Source organism: Triturus cristatus, chromosome 1_2, assembly GCF_964204655.1.
Source record: "Triturus cristatus chromosome 1_2, aTriCri1.1, whole genome shotgun sequence".
Classification (NCBI taxonomy): Eukaryota; Metazoa; Chordata; class Amphibia; order Caudata; family Salamandridae; genus Triturus; species Triturus cristatus.
This window is the reverse complement of record NC_140580.1, coordinates 1,100,694,844-1,100,715,895: the sequence shown is the minus strand read 5'-3', so window position 1 is coordinate 1,100,715,895 and position 21,052 is coordinate 1,100,694,844. Positions and strand designations below refer to the sequence as shown.

At 41.2% G+C, this 21,052-nt stretch overlaps 1 protein-coding gene across 4 annotated transcripts in view; it reads right to left on the bottom strand.

Moving 5' to 3' along the window:
• The window catches only part of GARNL3 (GTPase activating Rap/RanGAP domain like 3), a 949,195-nt gene that overhangs the window by 158,188 nt on the left and 769,955 nt on the right, over window positions 1-21,052 (bottom strand). For all 4 annotated transcript variants that reach the window (XM_085613708.1, XM_085613711.1, XM_085613709.1 and 1 more), the window contains one exon: window positions 16,642-16,705. In XM_085613708.1, the coding sequence (XP_085469834.1) occupies window positions 16,642-16,705 (64 nt within the window). The remainder of the gene's footprint in view (window positions 1-16,641; window positions 16,706-21,052) is intronic.

The following is a 21,052-nucleotide window of genomic DNA, read 5'->3' as shown; positions in this document are numbered from 1 at the left end:
CGTCAGGCCCTTTGCTCTTCCCACTGCAAGAAGTCAACACCTTTGGCATTTGTTTAAATCCTGAGTGCTAGGTTTACAAACAAATTAGTACTCCAGATTTACACTGTCATAAAGCTTTTGGGGGGGGTCATAGGTCTCCTGCGAGATCCAGTAGCACTGTTAGACTAATTTCCACCAGACACCTGAAGAGTGTCTGTCTCTTCCTTGTACTGTGGTTATGGTTAAATCCTGATTGGAGAGGCTAAAACAAGTTGTGATGGTCAATAGGATCATTCAGCTGAAGCATCTTGCCTAAAGTGTGTTGTGCCTTGCCTGTAAAGAGATACCTATAGAGAACTGAATTACGGCAATGTGACAGACAATTTCTGCTTCTCCTCATATTTCCCTCTCCGTTTCCTTCTTTCTCACATAGAGATTTTTAAAGTGTCGCCTACAGACAGCTTTAGTTGTCTGGTGAGAGTACGTCACACACCATCACATAAAACAAAACACAAAGCATGCACATACATTTACTGATACACACAAAAAGGAGCTTTTTGGCAAACTCTGTCAGTCATTGTCTACTGTGGCTCAGCTAGCTCTAGCCACTGGATAAGCTATATTTGTCAGTAACAACCAATTGCATTTTGCGGTTGTGAACTAAAATGAATAGTTCACACACACATTGCCATCTCATATTGGTGGTACAGCTATATGAAAGTGCATATCAGTACAAGTAGGTGCCCCGGGGTCATGCTATGTTAACCCTGGGACTTCCTGGTAAGGTCTGGCACTATGCACTTCCTGGCCTCTACATAGGTCATTGCCTCACAAGGTACACTATCAGTAGACAATGACAACCTTATGGATCTTTATCTTTATCAGAATAGTAAGCTTCCAAATGGATCAAGTTTTCTCCAGGGCATTCAAAAAAGCATGCCTAGGTGGTAAAACAAAGGCTTTCTTACTTGCTAATTTAATAAACCTTTGGAGAAATAAAGGCCTGATTTAGAAATCCCTTCATGTGCAGCCTCTCTGCAGCTGCTAATTTAATCCACAAAAGTTGTAAACACAATATGGACGAAGTTCTCTCCATCTCCGAAGCCAGAGGAAGTTCAAATGTGGTGTCTCAAGCTAATAATGTTTGAGGATACTCTCTGTCAAAGTTAGTGATCACTCTGCTCAACATGATCTTGTTTAACTGTTTTGAATATTCTTAGTTGGCATTCCACATTACCATTACTCGTAATTTGCTATCTGTCACCACATTTCACTTTCACATCAAGAGGTTCCCAGACAGACCAAAATTGTTCACTGTTCTTCCAGACCCATTATTAACCTCACTAATACATCTGGGTCTTCCAAATAAGACTGTATTTTGCACCAGTCCTTCTCTGCAGGGTCGGCCAAGATGTTTTTCTCCCTTTAGTAAACCCATTTTTGTTGGCTTTTAGGACTTTGTGCACTTTACTCCTACTATCAGATGTAAATTGCTTGTTCTCTCCCTTTTGAAAATGATAACATTGGTTCACGTCTGATTGATGCATTTAATGTATTTATAAGTCCCTAGTAAATGATTCAATATGCACCCATGGCCTGTAAATTATATACCATTGGTGGGCTGCATTAGTCATTGTGCCACGCACTGAAGTAGCACAGTAAAACATATTTCAATGCCTGCCACTCTAGTTGAATTACAATTTTATACTGACATTTTGACCTGACAAAACAAACCTTTTTACCAGGCCTAAACCTTCCTTTTTATGTGGAGCCTACAGCGTGCATGCGCTGTCTGTGTGACCTGCTGTAAGCAATCAAACCACTTTTTTCCCGCCTGCTACTTACCACTGGTTCACTCCAGTGTCGATTTTCTTTGCTGCCTCCTAACTTGTCCGCTTTGCCGATATGTCACTTCCGTTCAAGGCTCAGGAGCACTGGCCAATTACAGATTCCTTACGCTGGCATTCCTTGTCTGTCCTTTCTTTTTAAAAATATTGCTTTCCGCCGGTCACGGACTTTAATTGGCACGGCCACATCGTCTACTTTTTAATTGTTATTTTCAGCCCCTCTGTCCTGGATGCGACAAGATCGTAAAGCTATGCACATGTGGAAAAATAGTGTGCGGAGCGGCATTTCGTCGGGCTAATGGCAGTTGTAATTTTCGCTAAGTAGGCTCTGCTCATTAGTGTTTTTGTGCTTCTGGGAGCCCAGTGCTGCAATGTGGTTACATACTTTTTAGAGTGGTTATATTTTGGATTGTTGGTGGCCTTTTGAGGGTTGGAACGCATACCTAGAAAACTACTACCTCAAATAGCACTGCAACTGCCCCAGCAATAGCATTATCAGTTTTACCTCTGCAATGTACGTGGCATGCCCTTTTTGCGACCGGTTAAAAACCTGTGCCATGCCCCGGCCCCAACCCCAATGGCCACCCCATGTGAGTGGGCTTTTCCGGGCAGCCTTGCACTGAGCACTGATTCTTAAAGTGGAGCATTAATAATAATACAGCTAACCAGCCGGGACTGCGACTCTAGTTTCCAAACACAGCATCTTTAAACAATTGAATGACACAAGGCACTTCTTGTAAGCTATTTCTTGATTTGTGAAGCGTAGCTGACAGTAGATAGCACATCATGGGAGGGTGTCACCTTCTTCCAAATGTGGACAGTAGTTGACAGCAGGGGCATGCTGGGACTTGGAGTTCTACGTTCTCAGATCAAAGTTAGGGTCTATGAGTCCCAGTATTCAAAGTGCTGATTAAAAAACACAGGGCAAGCCGGCTGTTTAGCAACATGCTTAGCAAAAATTACAACTGGCATTAGCCCGGCAAAAATGTGGCTCAGCACGCTATTATTCCACATTGTTGATAGTTTTACATTTTTGACGCTTCTGGAGGACTGCTAATTGTTTTTCAAACAGCTCTGAGAAAATTAATTTGCGCAGTGCCACGAGCCTTGGTGCAGCAGCAGGGGTAGCAGGTGCAGAAGGAAGCTGAGATGTACCTGAGAACTGGATCCAAGGGTGGAGACAGGCTGAGAGAAGTTACAACAAAAATACAACCTCTCGAGGGGTTAAAAATGAAGTAATTCTCAAGAACCAATGAGAATGCCATCATCGTGTGCGTATTTAAATCCGACACACGGGATCTTTTTCTGAGATCGAGTTCACGATTCACTTGTTATATATACTGATAATAACACGTATGCAGATACATGGGGTGTATACAACATTTATTACCACTGCTGAGTGTGGGGAGGGGCCATGAATGTTGTATGCCGCTCTCTCAACAATGGCTCTCCATAAATGGTTTACATAGCGCTCCTTTCTTGTGTATAAACGTCATAAACAAAGTAATTTTTACCAGAACATCGAGACAGAATGGGTTAAATGCATGCAGCAGAACAAGAAACTGAAAAGGCATTTGAGTTTTATCAGAGTACTTTTCCTCAGTCACTGACTGTAACCTGCATGAAGCAGTAAGCAGTGTTTTCTCACATTAATTAGGCAGGACTCTTTTAAGAACCTGAATTTCATCTTTGCGCTATACTAATGAATAAGTGCACATTTAAAAGCACAATTTTTCTAAATAAGGTGGCAGGAAAAAAGCATTCTTCATAACAACAATTAATAACCAGAAGGACAACTCTACCTCTTGAGCCCACTTTAAATGAGACAATTAGAGAAAGCAGTAGTTTGTAAAGCATACACCCACTACACTCCACAAACACCCACCACACTCCAAACCAAAACACATAAGTAAAAGACATTGCCATTTACAACACCAACAGCTCTAGCTCTTGCAAAAACCAGACCTATTGCATTGCAAATGCGTGTTAATACTTAAACTCCACCACTGAGGTAGGACCTAACCACTCATAGGGCAGCGGTCATGATATTTAAAAGGAAAATCATGCGTACTTCAGTTTTACATGTCCTGGCAGTGAAATAGTCCTAAAGTCGTTTTTCTCTGATGTAAGGCTATCTGTCTCTTAGACTAACATTGAGTTACCTTATTACACTTAATAAGTGATAACTTCAGTTTGAAAACAGATAGAGAAATGCTTCTTCCACTCAAAGGAAATTTAAAATCGTCTTTATTGGTAAAGTTGGATTTTAAGTTACTATTCTGGAAATACCACTTTTCTAAACTAAGGGGCATATTTACAAGAAATGATTTATCGTTGCGTCAAGGCAATGATGCATCAAAATTTTGTGTGCCTGCGTTAAAAGCCCTTACGACGCTATGGATGCACCGTATTTATAATACAGGGCTCAATGCTGCAAGGACCCAAGGATGAGTCAGAAATTCAGCGAGACCGAAACACGTTGGTGTCTGTTATTTCAACAAACAAATTGTGTTTGAATTGAAAGTAAAAAGGAATTTTGAACCTTCCAAGGAGTGCAACCCAATTCTTGTCTTGTCTTGGTGGAGAGGAGCGTTTAATGTATTACGGAGGAGGATATATATATATATATATATACATATATATATATATATATATATATATATATATATATATATATATATATATATATATATATATATATATATATTTGAAACAGCCAGAATCCTGGATCACCTTAGTCACGGCGAAAAAGCAGGTATGGACCACTGCGTGATGTTTCAAGTGAAGTGCTTTATTGCAGAATTTCTGCATCACAATAATGTAACGGCAAGTGATCACATCATATATTTGTATATATATTATATATATATATATATAACCTACTGGCAGTTAGGACCTATTTTCCATAGGAAATCCGCAACATTCTATTTGGAATAACTTTGGCGCCGATTGACGAATCTTCGCTAAATTTTCAAAACTTTTGGCCAGCTCCGGTCCGCTCCTATCCTGAAAGTTTCAGTGTGAATCGAGAAAAGGGAGATCCCAAAACGCATTTTCCCCATGCAATTTCCCATAGGACCTTTAGCCGCAGCCACAGCCCGAACTGCTGAACGGAATTACACCTTAATTTGGCAAGGAGGTAGTCCTTAGTTCAGACTCATGCCTTTTGCTTAAATGGTGTAAATCCGTTCAGTAGTTCCTGAGAAAATGACATTTAAAAGTACATATATATCTATGGCCTCGGAGAGTCCGCGTACCCTAAGCGCAGCCTAAGCGCACCCTGCCGTGCATGAGCTGTATTTTAATTGGCTGTCAACACTCCAAAACAGGAAGTGCTGGCAGCCATCTTGTGCCTCGGTAGAACAGAGGCACAAGAAACCCCCCCAAAAAGGCGCAAAACGCGAAAAGGGGGCAGGGTAGAAACACCCTGACCCCCTAGGCCTGCTCAGGGGGTCCCACAACGACCCCCAAGGTCCAAAAATAATTTATGTATTTTTAAAAAAAACGGGAGGATGCGCACAGGATGCGCACATCCTGCCGATAGAAAAAAAAAATCAGCGCGGGCTCCCGTGCTAAATATGCTAATTTGCCCCCGGGAGCATAATGAAAAAATAGTGTGGGGAGTCCCAATCCCCCCCACACTGCCCCAGGGACCACCACCCCCGGGGCTCTACCATAATATAGGCAGGGGGCTCACGGCCTCCCCCGCAGCCCCGGGGACCGCCACCCCGGGGCTTCTTTAAAATGTGGGAGGGGGGCCACGCTGCCCTCCTCCTGGAGCCTTGTATAGGCCCCGGGGACCGCCACCCCGTGGGGCTTCTTCAAAATGTGGGAGGGGTGCCACGTGGCCGCCCTCCTGGAGCCCTGTATAGGCCCTGGGGACCACCACCCCCCAGGGCTGGCTCCTGCAGTGTCCCGGGGTGCCCACCCCGGGACACTGTAGTTTGCAATGACACGGCTCCTGCCCTGTCATTGCATCTTTGAGCCCAGCACTGATCCTGAAAAGTAATTTTAACCGTACTTACCAGTTACTTGAATTTCCTTCCATAGGCTAGCATTGACTGGTTTCAATTGGAAATTCTTCTAAGTGTGGAGTTTTGGAACTTACAAATATTCCTCTAAAATCAGTCGAACTACGAATTCCGATTTACTCACCTGTTATCAGGAGAGACCTCAGTGCTGCAACTTTGAGCCCAGTACTGATCCTGAAAAGTAATTCTAACCGTACTTACCAGTAACTTGTATTTCCTTCCATAGGAATCCATTGTGTGGTTTTCACCAGAAAGTTTCCAAGTGTCGATTTTTGAAACGTACAAATATTCCTCTAAAATCAGCCGAACTACGAATTCCGATTTACTCACCTGTTCTCAGGAGAGAACCCAGTGCTGCATCTTTTAGCCCAGCACTGACCCTGAAAAGTAATTCTAAGCGTACTTACCAGTAACTTGTATTACCTTCCATAGGAATCCATTGTGTGGTTTTCAGCCGAAAAGTTTCTGTCTATTTTAGCAAACTAAAAATATTCCTAAAAAATCGTCTGTGTGACTTAAACACATTCTTTCAACTGTTTACAGGAGATGCACCAGTGCTGGATCCAGGATCCACCACTGAGTAAGAAAAAGTAATGATAACACTACTTACCTGCTAAGTGTATTTTCTGCCATAGGATAAGATTGGTGATTCTATGTGAAAAAATTTCTAAGTGTCAGCAAATACAATAATATTCCTTAAAAATCACTACTGTAACCAAAACGCTTTTACTCAACTGTTTACAGGAGATGTCCAAAGACTGAATCTAGGATCCAGTCCCGTGGTTAAAAAAGTAATCCATAAAGTAACTAATTGCATTTGACTAGAAATTCACATTGAGCTCAATGTTGCATTGTGTTTGAAATTGTGTTGCCCATTGCAACAACTGTAACTACTGTACTTAGAAGACTATTGCCTATTTGCAAAGTATTTAAACTAAAGTAATTCATTCTGAGAAAGTATATTTTGTATTGTAATGTATAATGTAATTATAATGTAATTAAAAAAAAAATATCTAAAAATAAATAGTTTAAAAAATTTAGTAAATCAGTATCAACAAAATCAGTATAACAATTAATACATTACAAATTGTCATTTACAAAACCTTTGAAATTCACTTACTAAAACATAGGTTTGAGACATGTTATAGTTAGGAATTAGCATTTAAAAAACCTTTGAAATTCACTGAAAAACCATAGGTTTCTGGACTGATATAGTTAGGAATTCGCATTTAAAAAACCTTTGAAATTCACTGAAAAAACCATAGGTTTCAGGCTTGATATAGTTAGGAATTAGCATTTAAAAAACCTTTGAAATTCACTGAAAAACCATAGGTTTCAGGACTGATATAGTTAGGAATTCGCATTTAAAAAACCTTTGAAATTCACTGAAAAAACCATAGGTTTCAGGCTTGATATAGTTAGGGATTAGCATTTAAAAAACCTTTGAAATTCACTGAAAAAACCATAGGTTTCAGGCCTGATGTAGTTAGGAATTAGCATTTAAAAAACCTCAGAAATTTACTGAAAAAACATAGGTTTTAGGGGTGTTATAGTTAGCTAGACATTTCACTCGTACAGAACCATTGAAATTCCTCCGATATAGTTAGTTGTACTAACTACATCTCGCGCGCCCGCAATCCACTGCTGATGATGTCACATTTTACATCATTCATGACATGGTCAGTGACATTTCCAAGGTTTTTTAAATGCTAATTCCTAACTATATCAGGCCTGAAACCTATGTTTTTTTCAGTGAATATATATATATATATACATATTCACTGAAAAAACCATAGGTTTCACACATGTTATAGTTAGCTGTACATTTCACTCGTAAAAAACCAATGAAATTCCACGTTATAGATAGTGCAGGCAACTATAACTCACGCGACCGCAATCCTCTGCTGATGATGTCAGATATTACATCACTGATGACATATGTGTCTTTATGAAAAATAAATATTTGTAATATATGTATAGCTAAAGATACAGTATTAGCATCAACAGAGGATTGGGGTCGCGTGAGTTATAGTTGCCTGCACTAACTATAACGTGGAATTTCATTGGTTTTTTACGAGTGAAATGTACAGCTAACTATAACATGTGTGAAACCTATGTTTTTTTCAGTGAATTTGCAAGGTTTTTTAAATGCTAATTCCTAACTATAACGTGTGTGAAACCTATGGTTTTTTCAGTGAATTTGTACGGTTTTTTAAGTGCTAAATTATGTATTTATTTTAAATTTTTGCGCGCCCGGTGCGCTTCGCGCACCGTGCGCGCGCTGTGGGCGCTCAGTGGGCTTCGCGCACCGAGCGCCCACATTGCGCATTTCGTCCCGTGCACGCCTCGCCATTTTTTTCAAAATATCAGTTGTTTTTTCTCCCTTGGGGGTCCGTAGATTTATATATTAAATGCGATTGTTAATTTTTTTTAAATTTTTTTTACCGTACGCGTACGGTAAGCTTACCGTACGCGCACCCCGCGATTTTTTTTAAAAATTATTACATTTATTTTTCAAACTTTTTGGTCCTTCGTGAACCCCCTGACGAACGCTAGGGGGTCTGCAACTCTCTTCGTTGCCCCCTTTTCATGTTATCAACCTTTTTTTTTCAGTGCGACAGACAGAAAATGGCGGCCGATACTTCCTGGTTTCAACCGATTCGCATGTTTACTTTGATCTAACGACCAATCAGAATTGCGCTCGCGCACGGCACCGTACGCGTACGGTAAGCTTACCGTAAGCGCACGGTAAGCGCACGGAGCGCTGCCACAGATATATATATTGATTTAAATGCTATTCAGGAACTACTGAACAGATTTACACCAGACCTAAAAAAAAGGCACTTCCTTGACCTGCGGACTACCTCTCTGCCAAATTGCAAGTAATTCTGTTCAGCCGTTCGGGCTGTAGCTGTGTCTAAAGGTCCTATGGAAAAATGCATGGGGAAAACGCCTTTTGGGACCCCCCTTTTTTCTCAGCCCCCGCTTGACGAATCCCCCCGAGACTTTCAGGGTAGGAGCGGAGCATAGCGCCCCATTAGTTTTGAAACTTTCGCGAGGATTCGTCGACCGGCGCCAAAGTTATTCCAAATAGAATGTTGCGGATTTCCTATGGAAACAGGGTCCTAACTATAACTACCTACTGGCGACCGCCAGTAGGTAATATATAATATATAAGGCTGAAACGCGTCTGCCCAGCGTTTCACCATTTTAACAGGACTTTGAACTGGGAAACCCTCGCAATAAATCCATCTTCTCCACTGAGCATGTGTCGGCCCGTTTCTTGGAAGTGGGATTGGACTCGATGTTGTACCGGTAGCAGGCACCGTTTACCGACACGCCTTCTCGGTCAGGAGCACGCGCTCGGCTTGCATCAGGTTGGTTTGGTGTTTGGAAGACACAAGCGCGTGCCCCCCCAGCTGGTTTCAGATACTCACCTGAGCAAGGGACCACACGGGGAGAGAAGAAGTAGCAGTATGCTGCTTTAAGGTGGTTGAAAATGGAGATGACATCATTGCACCCTGCCTTGACTGCCGGAGGATGATTGCAACACGCAGCCAGCAATGGGACACCACTTGGTGTATGAAAAAGCAGATCACTGTATCTGCAATCACAGCGTGGGACATGAAAACCCGAGACGGATCACAGCAGGAGTGGCGGAGTCAAAGGCTGAGAGAGGTGGGGTCAAGAGCAATATTCTCCAATGAGGGAAGTACTATCTACCCTCAAATACAAGCCCCCAGGCAGAACACTATCTAAGTGAAGCGGGCACTGAGGAAAGCCGCAAGGCTGAAACGCGTCTGCCCAGTGTTTCACCATTTTAACAGGACTTTGAACTGGGAAACCATCGCAATAAATCCATCTTCTCCACTGAGCATGTGTCGGCCCGTTTCTTGGAAGTGGGATTGGACTCGATATATATATATATATATATATATATATATCTATATATATTATCTACTAGGAAATCCGCAACATTCTATTTTGAATAACTTTGGCGCCGATTGACGAATCCTCGCGAAATTCTCAAAATAGGTGGGGCGCTCCGCTCCGCTCCTTCCCTGAAAGTCTCGGGGGGATTCATCAAACGGGGGCTGAGAAAAAGGGGGGGTCCCAAAACTCGTTTTCCCCATGCATTTTTCCATAGGACCTTTAGTCCGAGCTACAGCCCGAACTGCTGAACAGAATTACTTGAAATTTGGCAGAGAGGTAGCCCTCAGGTCAGGGATGTGCCTTTTGAAGGTCTTGTGTACATCTGTTCAGTATTTCCTGAGAAAATAGCATTTAAATCAATATATATATATCTATAGGCGCGCTCCGAGCGCGTACAGTAAGCTTACCGTACGCGCACGCCGCCGTGCGCGAGCGCGATTCTGATTGGTTGTTAGATCTTAGTAAACATTCGAATCGGTCGAAACCAGGAAGTGTCGGCCGCCATTTTGTCTCTCGCAGTCTGAGGGGGTGAAAAACAAAGGTGGATAACGTGTAAAGGGGGCAGGCTGGACAGTTCCTGACCCCCTAGCCTTGGTCAGGGGGTCCCAGAAGGACCCCCAAGGGCAAAAATGTATTTTAATTTTTTTATGAAAAATCGCGGAGTGCTCGTAGCGTAAGTGCACGGTAGAAACGGAAAAATTCTGCGAACTACGTAACGGGGGCGCTCGGTGCGCTTCGCGCACCGAGTGCCCACAGCGCGCGCACCGTGCGCGCACGGTACGCGCACGGTGAAAAACCTTAAAAAAAAAAAAATAAATACATAACTTAGCATTTAAAAAACCGTACAAATTCACTGAAAAAAACAGAGGTTTCACACACGTTATAGTTAGGAATTAGCATTTAAAAAACCTTGCAAATTCACTTAAAAAACCATAGGTTTCACACATGTTATAGTTAGCTGGGCATTTCACTCGTGAAAAACCAATGAAATTCCCCCGTTATAGTTAGTGCAGGCAACTATAACTCACGCGACCGCAATCCTCTGCTGATGACGTCAGATATTACATCACTGATGACATATGTGTCTTTCTGAAAAAAAAATATTTGTAATATATGTATAGCTAAAAATTAATGGAAGAAGACATGGGTAAATAAGTGTCTAAATACAGTGATGTAATATCTGACGTCATCAGCAGAGGATTGCGGTCGCGTGAGTTATAGTTGCTGCACTAACTATAACGGGGGAATTTCATTGGTTTTTCACGAGTGAAATGCCCAGCTAACTATAACATGTGTGAAACCTATGGTTTTTTAAGTGAATTTTATTTATATATATATATATTCTTTTTTATTATTAGCAAGCCCAGTAGTTGTAATTTGTTCTGGAGTGCTCATTTCTCTTTAATAAATACACTTGCATGCATTTTTTAATTAGGCTTCTAATGTTGGCATCTGACATCTAGAATATTGAAAGTTTTAAAATAATGAAGAGTGGTTGCCAGCGGCCGCTGCTCTGTAATGGGGGAAGAGCGTCGCCCCATTGGTCAGTCAGTCAGCAGTATAGTGAAAAATAAAATAACCACTGACTGATTGAGCCAATGCCAGCAGTATAGGGAGGGGAGGGGCTGGGAAAAGCAGGGAGGAGTGGTAGGCGCGCTGTAAGTGCAAATGTCTGTTTGGCAGTCTGTCTTAGGCCGGCCAAACAGACATTCGCACTTAGGTTTCTGCAACCCAGCTATGTTGCACAGCTGGGTTGGAGAAGTGTCACAGGCACCTAGGCATTGTCTGAGCGGCAAACCATGCAACTCAGACCAATCCTGGCGCTGCTATCATAGCATGAGAACAGCGCCGTGATTGGGGAGAGTCGGAAAATAGGACCTAGGTGGGCACGCACCAGTTTTTAAAAAGTATTATTCCCCCATCTCGCCCCAGACCACTTTAGTATTGCGGCAGCCGCCACTGGTGGCGGCTGCTTCATGGGGCATGCACACATATATGTCATCATGCTGAGGTGAGGTTTTTTGGTTTTTGCGAATACTGTTTTACATTGGCCAAACAGTATTTATTTCTTTTCTTTTTGCCATTGAAGGACAACATTGCAAAATACATTGACAAAGCTGAAAGGTCAATTAACACAATTTAATGATAAGAGGCCTTTGCCATTGCTTGTTTTTTTATCTTTCAACATTTCAGTTTAAAATTTGCTTTGTGTGTTGGGAACTGCCTCCTGCATTACAGTTTTGATGCAGCCCTTTTATACATTTATTAATTTACAATGTGAAATATTCAGGCTCTCTGCCATGAATGTAAATATAATCTTTAATGCATCACACAGAAAAAAGTCACTTTTCTTTCCAAGCAAAAGCCTTTCAAATTACAAAGAGCATCATAAAAATACATGCATGATTCATTTAACAGCTCAAGGGATTAAAACAGGCATCCCCCCATCACTGAGAATTGTAAAAGCCCTCCATTGACTGTGCTAAGTTAAAATTAGTTCTGCACCATGGGGTCGCCAGAGCTCTTAAATTTATATCCATTCAGAAATTCCTTCTCCATAAGTGCAGGAGCAAACCTGCTACCTATGAGCCCACTTTACAACATGTCCTCTGGGAAATGTCTCGTTAATTTCACCCCCTCAGAGGATTTATGGCCCTGCTGCAAAAATACCAACTTCCCTTCCACCTCCTGATTCCACCTAGGATCTTACAAATACTCAGTTTTCCACTAAGAAGTACTACAGCTGAATGGGTCTCCCACACCTTATGAAAACACCAACAGCCAGATGATGTTGTACATCATGAATGACCACTGTTTGCCTAGGAGACCTGTATTTTTAGGCAATTTGCTTGGGATCCGTTAACACAAAATGTATCAATATGTTGTGAAAATGGTGTGTATTTGCTGGAACGTTAAAATGTGTAGCATTAGTGCCAAATGTAGGTCCAGGAGAATCACATTATTTGCAACTTTTCACAAGATAAATTTACACATAATGGGCAATTCACAAAAAAACGTAGTAAATCGGCACCCAAGTTATTGTTATGAATGGGTCTAGATTTACTACATTTTGAAATTCACAAACATTTACAGTAGTATGTCTAGAAAGCTGTGCAAACCTCTGGTGTACGTCTCACAATATCATGGACATATTCACCACCTTCCCAAGTTCCCAGTCAATTATTCTACATACTGTAGACTTGAAACTTAGAAAATAGTACCCAATGTGCAAATATAATTTTCTTTCTCTTTTTCTGCATGGAGAAACATTTTCTACATGGAGAAACCCCTTCATCCTCCATCTTCTACAAGTTTGGAGATGATCAATTCCCCTTACCGCCCATGAAGGAGATTTACTTCAGCTCTTTGCTGAATTAAAGCTCTGACCATTTCCAGGGTAAAAAAGGGTAGATTTGAAATTTGTGAAATTTCCGCAAACATAAAATTTCATAGGCCTTCACAAACTTAAAAGGCTAACCACCCCTTGTTCTTCCAACTTTGCATTCCTTGTTGGGAGATACAACTGTGCATTTTGCCTTTAGTCAATTTCTGGCATGCGTAAATGAATACATTCTCAGTTGTACATATTTATGACAGAAAATACTTTTATGAATTGCACCTAATGATTCTACATTAGTTGCAGGGCAGTCCGACACATGAGTAGTGTGAACATCTTAAATAGGTGAAACAACATTTTAAAATATGTATTCCAGTCCCAACCAGCCACCCTTTATTTTTAAATCTACTGAATTCTTTTATCACTTTGACAATGATCTTTTATTGTTTGGCAAAGGTCATAAAGTACTTTCTACTCTTGACTACAGATAGTGTCATGTACACTTTTGTAACTTTAAAAGTTGAATTTGGCTTACTCCTAGGTGGACTATTGTAAATTCCTATGAGACCATTGTATATGGTCGCTCAAGATACACTCATGGCATGGAACGTTAAATGTCCCTGATGGACTACAACAATATTGTGCCATTCACTAGTGTGACAAGACGAATATGGCTCCGGGCCTATTTCTGTAGCCTGACTGCAGCAATTATAAAACTGCAGTTCAACCTGTCAAAAAGTCATGCCCAAGTAGGCCTTGCAAGCCAAAAGGCAAAGTACATGGTATTTAATAGTAGGGCATGTGGAAATTTAAAGTTAACATATCCTTACAGTGGCTAGCACCCAAAAGCTATTTTCACTGTAAAAAAAGGAAGGCTGGCTGGTCCAAAGAAAAACACTAGGGTGCACTGGGAAATAATATTAAACATTACTTCTGCTATCTCAGGCTAGGAACCAGCTAGAAAAATGAATAAACAACTATTTTCACTATTTATTGAAAGCCCAACATAATGCTTAAGATGGATTTGTAATAAATAATATGGGAAAGGGACTTTTAAAATTTTACCTTTTACCTGCCTAAGGCTCTGGAAGACTAATTTGCATTAAACCCTGCAACTGTCACCCACCTGGTGAATAGCCATGATAAGGCGTGAAAACTCCTTACACAACAGAGACAATGGCCTGGTTGTGGGGAGGTGTTTTTGTTCCCTTGAAGACCACTTGGACTGTGCCCTGGAACATAATTCATTTCAAAGGGCACAGTCACAAGCAAATGTCAAATGATACCTGAACAGACCCCTTTGTTTGTTCTCTCAGTCAGGCAGACACCTAATCCAGTGAGGGAAAATCTGCCCATAGCAGTGGTTTGGAGCAACCATAGAGGAGGCGCTGCTCATTACTTTGACCACAACTCTGTGTGGGAACACAGGCACTAGATAAAGGTTTCTCCATCTTTTATTTAGAGAGTGAGGGGCACTGTGAATTTGATTGAGTTTTTATGGGCAAAATGAACTACTTCATAGAGACATTGTGCATCGCCTATCTGACGTTGTTGTGCTCATTGCAGAATCAGTCTGCAACTGAACTGCTGAAGGATTTTGTCTTCATTTTTTATACTAAGTTCCAAGGTGGGACATCCAACCGGGTCGAACCTGGATTGGGTATCTAACCCGCATTCCATCGCAATCAGCATGAAATCAAGCTTAGGTTCTTGTCTACAGCGACCAACTGACATTATTGGCACCTGAATTTTTTTTTAGCGCTATTTTTCTTAAATCTTCCAAAGTATATCTCTGGGTCCATTTATTAGATGTTTGTTGTTTTGGTGTCATTAAATTATTGTCTATTTTTAATAAATTGGAGAGGGGATTTTACTGTGTCGTGTTTTTGATTTTTTAACTGTTTTGATACTTGTAAATGCTTTACACATTTGCAAACCTTTAACAGAACCTAACAAGATAATAACCTTATTACTTGTACTCGTACTTAACTACTATTTTCCCCAATTGATATTGCACTTAACTTTGAACCACACACCTTTTGCAGAAATCTAGCTTTAATAAAATCGCTATCCACACTTTATTTAAAATACGTTTCAGAATGTGAGGAAGCTATAGTTTAATGGTTTAGAACTGCTTGTTCACAACATTTACAAAATGCATCCTAAATAGCATTGAAAAGTTGACCACCCAAAAAGGAAAATGTACAACTTTGCAAATATAATAGAGGGATTACAACTCATGGTATAATAAATCCATAAACTTCCTGGGAGGACTATTACAAAGAAACATGTGATCTAAGTTTAAATATTGCTCACATTAATGGCTTCTGAGCCACAATTGAACCAATGCGAATTGCTGAATTTAGTTCAGGACTGGAAGGGGGCATTCTGTAATTAGGTATCAAAGAGAGAATCATACATCTTGTCTTCAAATGTAGAACTGCTTTAGAGGTGGTGAACCAGAAAATGTAGTCTAATAATGCACTTCACCTATGTTGAAGACCAGTTGCAGGTCATGTAAAAGTCACAAGACACTGACACCCTCATGGCACTGACAACCACAAAGAACATAATAAGATGACATCAAGGACTTATGCCAGGTTTCTCATATTTGAACTGTGTGTGGATTACAGACAAAAAGGTAAAGATTTTTAATATTATCAATATTTTGTCCTGCTTTCACTACATGCCTAAATGATTAAAACAGTGGACATCTTACGACTGAAAAGTCGCTAGCTAGGCAAATCAAAATAACTCAAATGATTTATCTTTACATTTTCGAGCAGTAATCAACTAATATCACTGTGTTACCCAATAGTTAAAGCTCTAATACAAAATTGCATAAGAAGAGAAAGTGATTCCATAATTTGTAGTGCCCTGTTAAATCCATAGTAATATCATGTGCAGAATAATTATGTAAACTACACCTTAAATCTGTTTCATTGCTGCTGTTTTAGCACTCTCCATATATAGAATAATCAAAATAAAATAGCTGGTGGCACCAGGCAGATCCTTTCCTTGCTGTTACATATTATCATCACATTCAGAATGAATTTACAGAAATGTATCACATTTTACAGCTGTTCCACCTGAGGCCCTGTATTAAATGAGTTTGTGCACTCCTGGCAAGCCCATGCCCACTATCTCCACTACGGCTTCTGAGATGAAATATACCGCTAACAAGAAGGTCCCCTTGCAACACTTGATCCACACCCACAAACACATTTTCCAAGTTTCCTAGATGTAGGTAACATCTATTGGATCCGAGTGAGATTGGCAGTGACCCTTGCTTCAAAGCATGAATAACATTATGTTTGAAATCCAAGAGCAACCTCAAAATGTGCACTTAATATTGGCTTTTTCATAAAGGGCCCCTTTCCTCTTTGACATGATTAGTTATGCTGTATTTCAAGTGGCTGAATCTCATTACTGTCATATTTGGGAAGCCAATAGAAAATTTGCATTCAATAGACATCCTCCACAGCTTGACTGACAACTATGATTGAAAACTCACCTTTTGTATCTCTGGATTAAGGATTTCCCTTGGGCTTTTCTCAAATTTGTCTAGGTTCATGGCACTGAAATGCAACAAAAATATTGATTAAAGCTCCAGTATTCACAGTGTACACTGTTAAGGTATGTTTCCTCAGTATTAGTCCTTTCCCTTGTTCCTTCTGTAGTGATACTAACATTAGAGCACTCCCAAAAATAACAAGGTCTATGAAGATATAATTGCTTTAGCAGTATATTATTCTGACTTCAAATTCATATATTTATACTTATAAGACAATGTGGTTCTCACCAGCGCGGACAGCAGCAGGTGCTGACGTGAGGCCGAACCAGTGGCATGGACTAATTTCTTTCAAAACAAAGCTACGCAGCACTCAGGAATCCTTTTTCTTGTTAGTTTATTAAGTCAGAGCTGATCTTCTTCACCTACGCGTTTTGGCCTCACAGGGCCTTGCTCCCGGTTTGTGAGTAGTATTACTCCACATGTTATATATACGTCACTCCCACATTTATACTCATATAGTGATTATACTTGCACAATTACTTTGCTCTTCGCACTTTGTTTATCTTAATATGCAGATAATCTTCAAAAATGAGATGATGATAAATGCAATATAGAATTTGTTATACTAAATTGTTTATTATTGTGAAAGGAAGCTTTGTAAAAACAATCAGGCCTTGGTTCACAAAGCTTTTTCGGGCGTCAGTCTGACTTACACCTGGATAACGGTGTTGTAACCTATCCATGCACAATCACAGCATGCAAATGCATACACAGTATGCATGTGCTATTTTTTTAAATTTGTTTTACAGTTTATGAAATAGAGCTTATAGACCACAAAGACTTACATAGCACTTTACATCAAAGGTTAATAGGATTAGGACTTGGGCAACATATACAGGTTCAAGAGATATGACAAAAAATATACTATAGTGACGTAAGTAAGAGCTGTATATATTTTTATTTGGCAATGGTATTAGTGTACAGAATTTAAAAGACATATACATTTGGAATTGGCAGTGAATGAACATAAGTAAAGAGCAACATAACAATCTTAATGTTCATAAAAATATACATTTGTAATAAACAGCATTTGTAGGAAAAGGAGTGGATTGAGTGGTTGGTTAGTACAGGAAGGTGACTGAAGCTCACTTGAGCTTCTCCATGGTGATCAGAACCTGACATAATGTGCCTATAGGTGATGGAACTGACACGTTTTATACATTGGAGGTCAGCAGCAATACAGTGGAAGTCTGGTATTCCTAAGGAGATTCTGTGCAAACTAAAATCTATTAATTTCTGTATGCCTACTCTTGTGAGGCTGGTAGCCTCACAAACGTTGACGTTTGGTGAGGAGGTTTCAATGCGGGGGGGACGGACAGGGTAATACCACTGAGTACGTATCAAAAAGACCTATACTGGTGAGAAGATGGAATCATGGGTGGGCCTAGAACAGGCGCTAAGGTCATTTAAATGTAAAGAAAGGTAGGGGTAAAGGGAAAAAGTTAACAAATCTTCCTCAGAAGCCTAGGCTAGTGGTAGACCAAGCCATACAGTCACGATCTGCAAAGAATCAATGAGAGAAAAGGAGAGCATGTTTAGGGGAAAGGGTACGATAAAAAGAGCTAAGGGTTTTGCAGATAAAAAGAGCTAAGGGTTTTGCAAAGGAGGTCACTGGCAAATCACAGTCAGAACCTAGCCCCCGTAGCAAACGACCTAACAGTCAAGGCAATAAGAAGGGATTTAAGGGCCCCAAAGGAACTGGGAATTTGGTTCATATATCCACGAGGAATCCCTCCCCCGTACATAGATAGGAGCCCTAAGACAATGAAGCACCAATACTTCCCAGCTTCTAGACAAATAGACTTAGATGTGGCCAATAGTCAGGCCCAAATCCCTTGAAGGGACCCAAGTGTAGATTTTTTGCATTTGGATGTGACCCAGAAAGGGAAAAAAGCAAGCAAATGGAAACTGTTAAATAGGTCAAGCTTGTTAAGAGTATTTTCAGCCTGTAAGTCATTGGAGGAGTTTACATCAGGGGATATAGAGCAAGTAGCCTTTAGAGAGACCAAAGCATGAAGAGAAATCACAAACATTTGTTTTAGTTTTCAGTCTTTGTGGGCTTGGTACTAGAGACTAGTGAAGAGCTTAAGAAACCCGGCCTAAGAACTGTGCCTGCAACTGAGGTTGACACCCCTGTCTAGGGCTGCCCCTTTTGGTTAACCACGCTGGCCTCAATTCGAAGCAACTAAATATAGTAATTGGAGCTAAAGTAATCCTGTCCCTCTCCAAATCAGGGTTCCCTGAAGGTAACTGTCCTGTCCTACTCAAGACAAGGCATGTTAGATCCGATCCCATTTCGCAATAGATTTGTGCATCTAAGCATTGATAGGGAAAGTGTAGGATCATGGGGGGTGGGAAAGGGGGGGGACTAAGAAGTTGCCTCACCCGCTACCTGGGGAGTTTTCTCCTGGAATGTTGATTAGAACAGCTGATCTCACTAAAATTTGGGAGGAGAATGAGATAATCTGCTTACCAGAGATCTGGATGGCGGGTGCTCTAATTCATTTGGATGGATTTATGCAATTTGTGAAAAGGGGAACAAAAACTGGGTACTGGCAGGTAAAATATGGGCTAATATACCAACTAAATGTATTAAAGGAGCAAGAGTAATACAGACAAGTAGTGAGTGGCTCCTGGCCTGTTTTCAGGACCTGTATGACGAGGGCAACAGGCTGAAATGTTTAATAATGGTCAATTTTTATGTAAACCAAAATGCGACTTGAAAGGAGTTGTGGGAGGTCTTCCGGAGGGATCGGATGGCCTTGATGGAGGTCCCTGTAGCCCCCCTGAGCCTTCTTCAATCATTGTCCTGAGCCAGCCCAGATAGAAGCCGGCTGCAGTGACAGGCTAGAAAGCTATGGAATCCCCAGTGCAACGTTTTGTCAGTGTATTAAAAAATGATCTGCAATTTATAAGATTTCTCTACGTATTAAGATTTGTTTGTCTAAATGGATGGTTCAGAGAGAACATACAAGCAGCTCAAACATTTTTGCATGGGAATCAGGTCTGCCCCATAGATTATATGTTTATACAGGTGTGGTTTCTCAACATCTGTACAAGGTTTTGAGGTGCTGCAAATTAGGGGTAGCAATCACTGGGGCCTGGAAACAGCCCTACTTGCAGCCCCAATCTGAAGAGAACGTGTGACCCCGAAGGAAGTAGCCTTCTCAAAGTGCTTGACAACAAGAATCGATTAAAGATATATGACCCAATTGAGGCAATTCCAAGTGTCCTGGATTCGGGGGTGCTCAGGGTTGAATATCCTAGACTGATATTCGGAAACCATAGTAGAGGCAGGAAAGAGGTTGACCCCCACAGTTAGGAGGTGTAACTATGACATTATGACGGATAATCCCTGCCAGCCCTTAAATCAGCCTTGGTTTGATAAAGAGTGCTTAAACACCAGGAATACGTTGAGAAAGGTGGGGAGGACCAGGCGCTCTGTGGAGGCTTATGGTGGAAGAGAGGGCTAGAATTTCAGCAGAAGCCAGCTCCAAGGGCCCAGAACTGGAATTGGCACCACTTGGCAGGTCAGAACTCCCAGCAGAGGAGTTCAGAGGCTGCAGGGGAAGTCTTTGATGGCCCTGAGACTTCTTAACAGGAGGCAAGCCCACACAAGCCCTTGGAGGACCTTGTCAAGCAGGCTATAGAAAGCAAAGTCAATTCCTTTCACTGCCCAAGTCAGAAGCAGCAAGCAGTAGGCCAGCACAACACAGCAACAAGCAGAGTGGCATTTCCCCTCCTCCAACTTCTCCAGCTCTTCTTCTTGGCAGAATCTCCTCTTAGTCCAGAAGTGTTCTGGAGTTATGGTATCACAGCTCCAGTACTTATAACTGTTTCTGTCTTTGAAGTAGGAAAACTTCAAATTAAAGACTTAGTAATGCACAAGACCCTTCCTTTCTCTGACCTGGCTCAAAGCACACTACAGGGGGGTGGAGACAGCTTTGTGTGAGGACAGGCAGAGCTCTATTCAGGTTTTAGTGACAACTCCTCCCAACACTCTAGCTCAGGAAGACCCTTCGGCCTGTTGATGAGGCATCAAGATATGCAGGGAACACCTCAGCTCCTCTGGTGTGTTAGGGTGGGTGTAGTTGGCAGAGTACCACTACACGGAATACCGCGGGATTGAAGTAAAACTCTGTGAACTTCGCTCGGCAACTCCATTCCGTCTCATGCCCATTAATAAAACAGAAACCTCACATACCCTTGATAAAACAACCAGTAACTCTATCTTTACATACAAAAATGCATATAGTCATCTCACAAAAATGAAAATACAGCAAGCAGTAAGAGAGGTGATGATTTTGGTGTCCTCCCTAACCTAGGGAGAGAATCAAGCAGATGCCTTGAG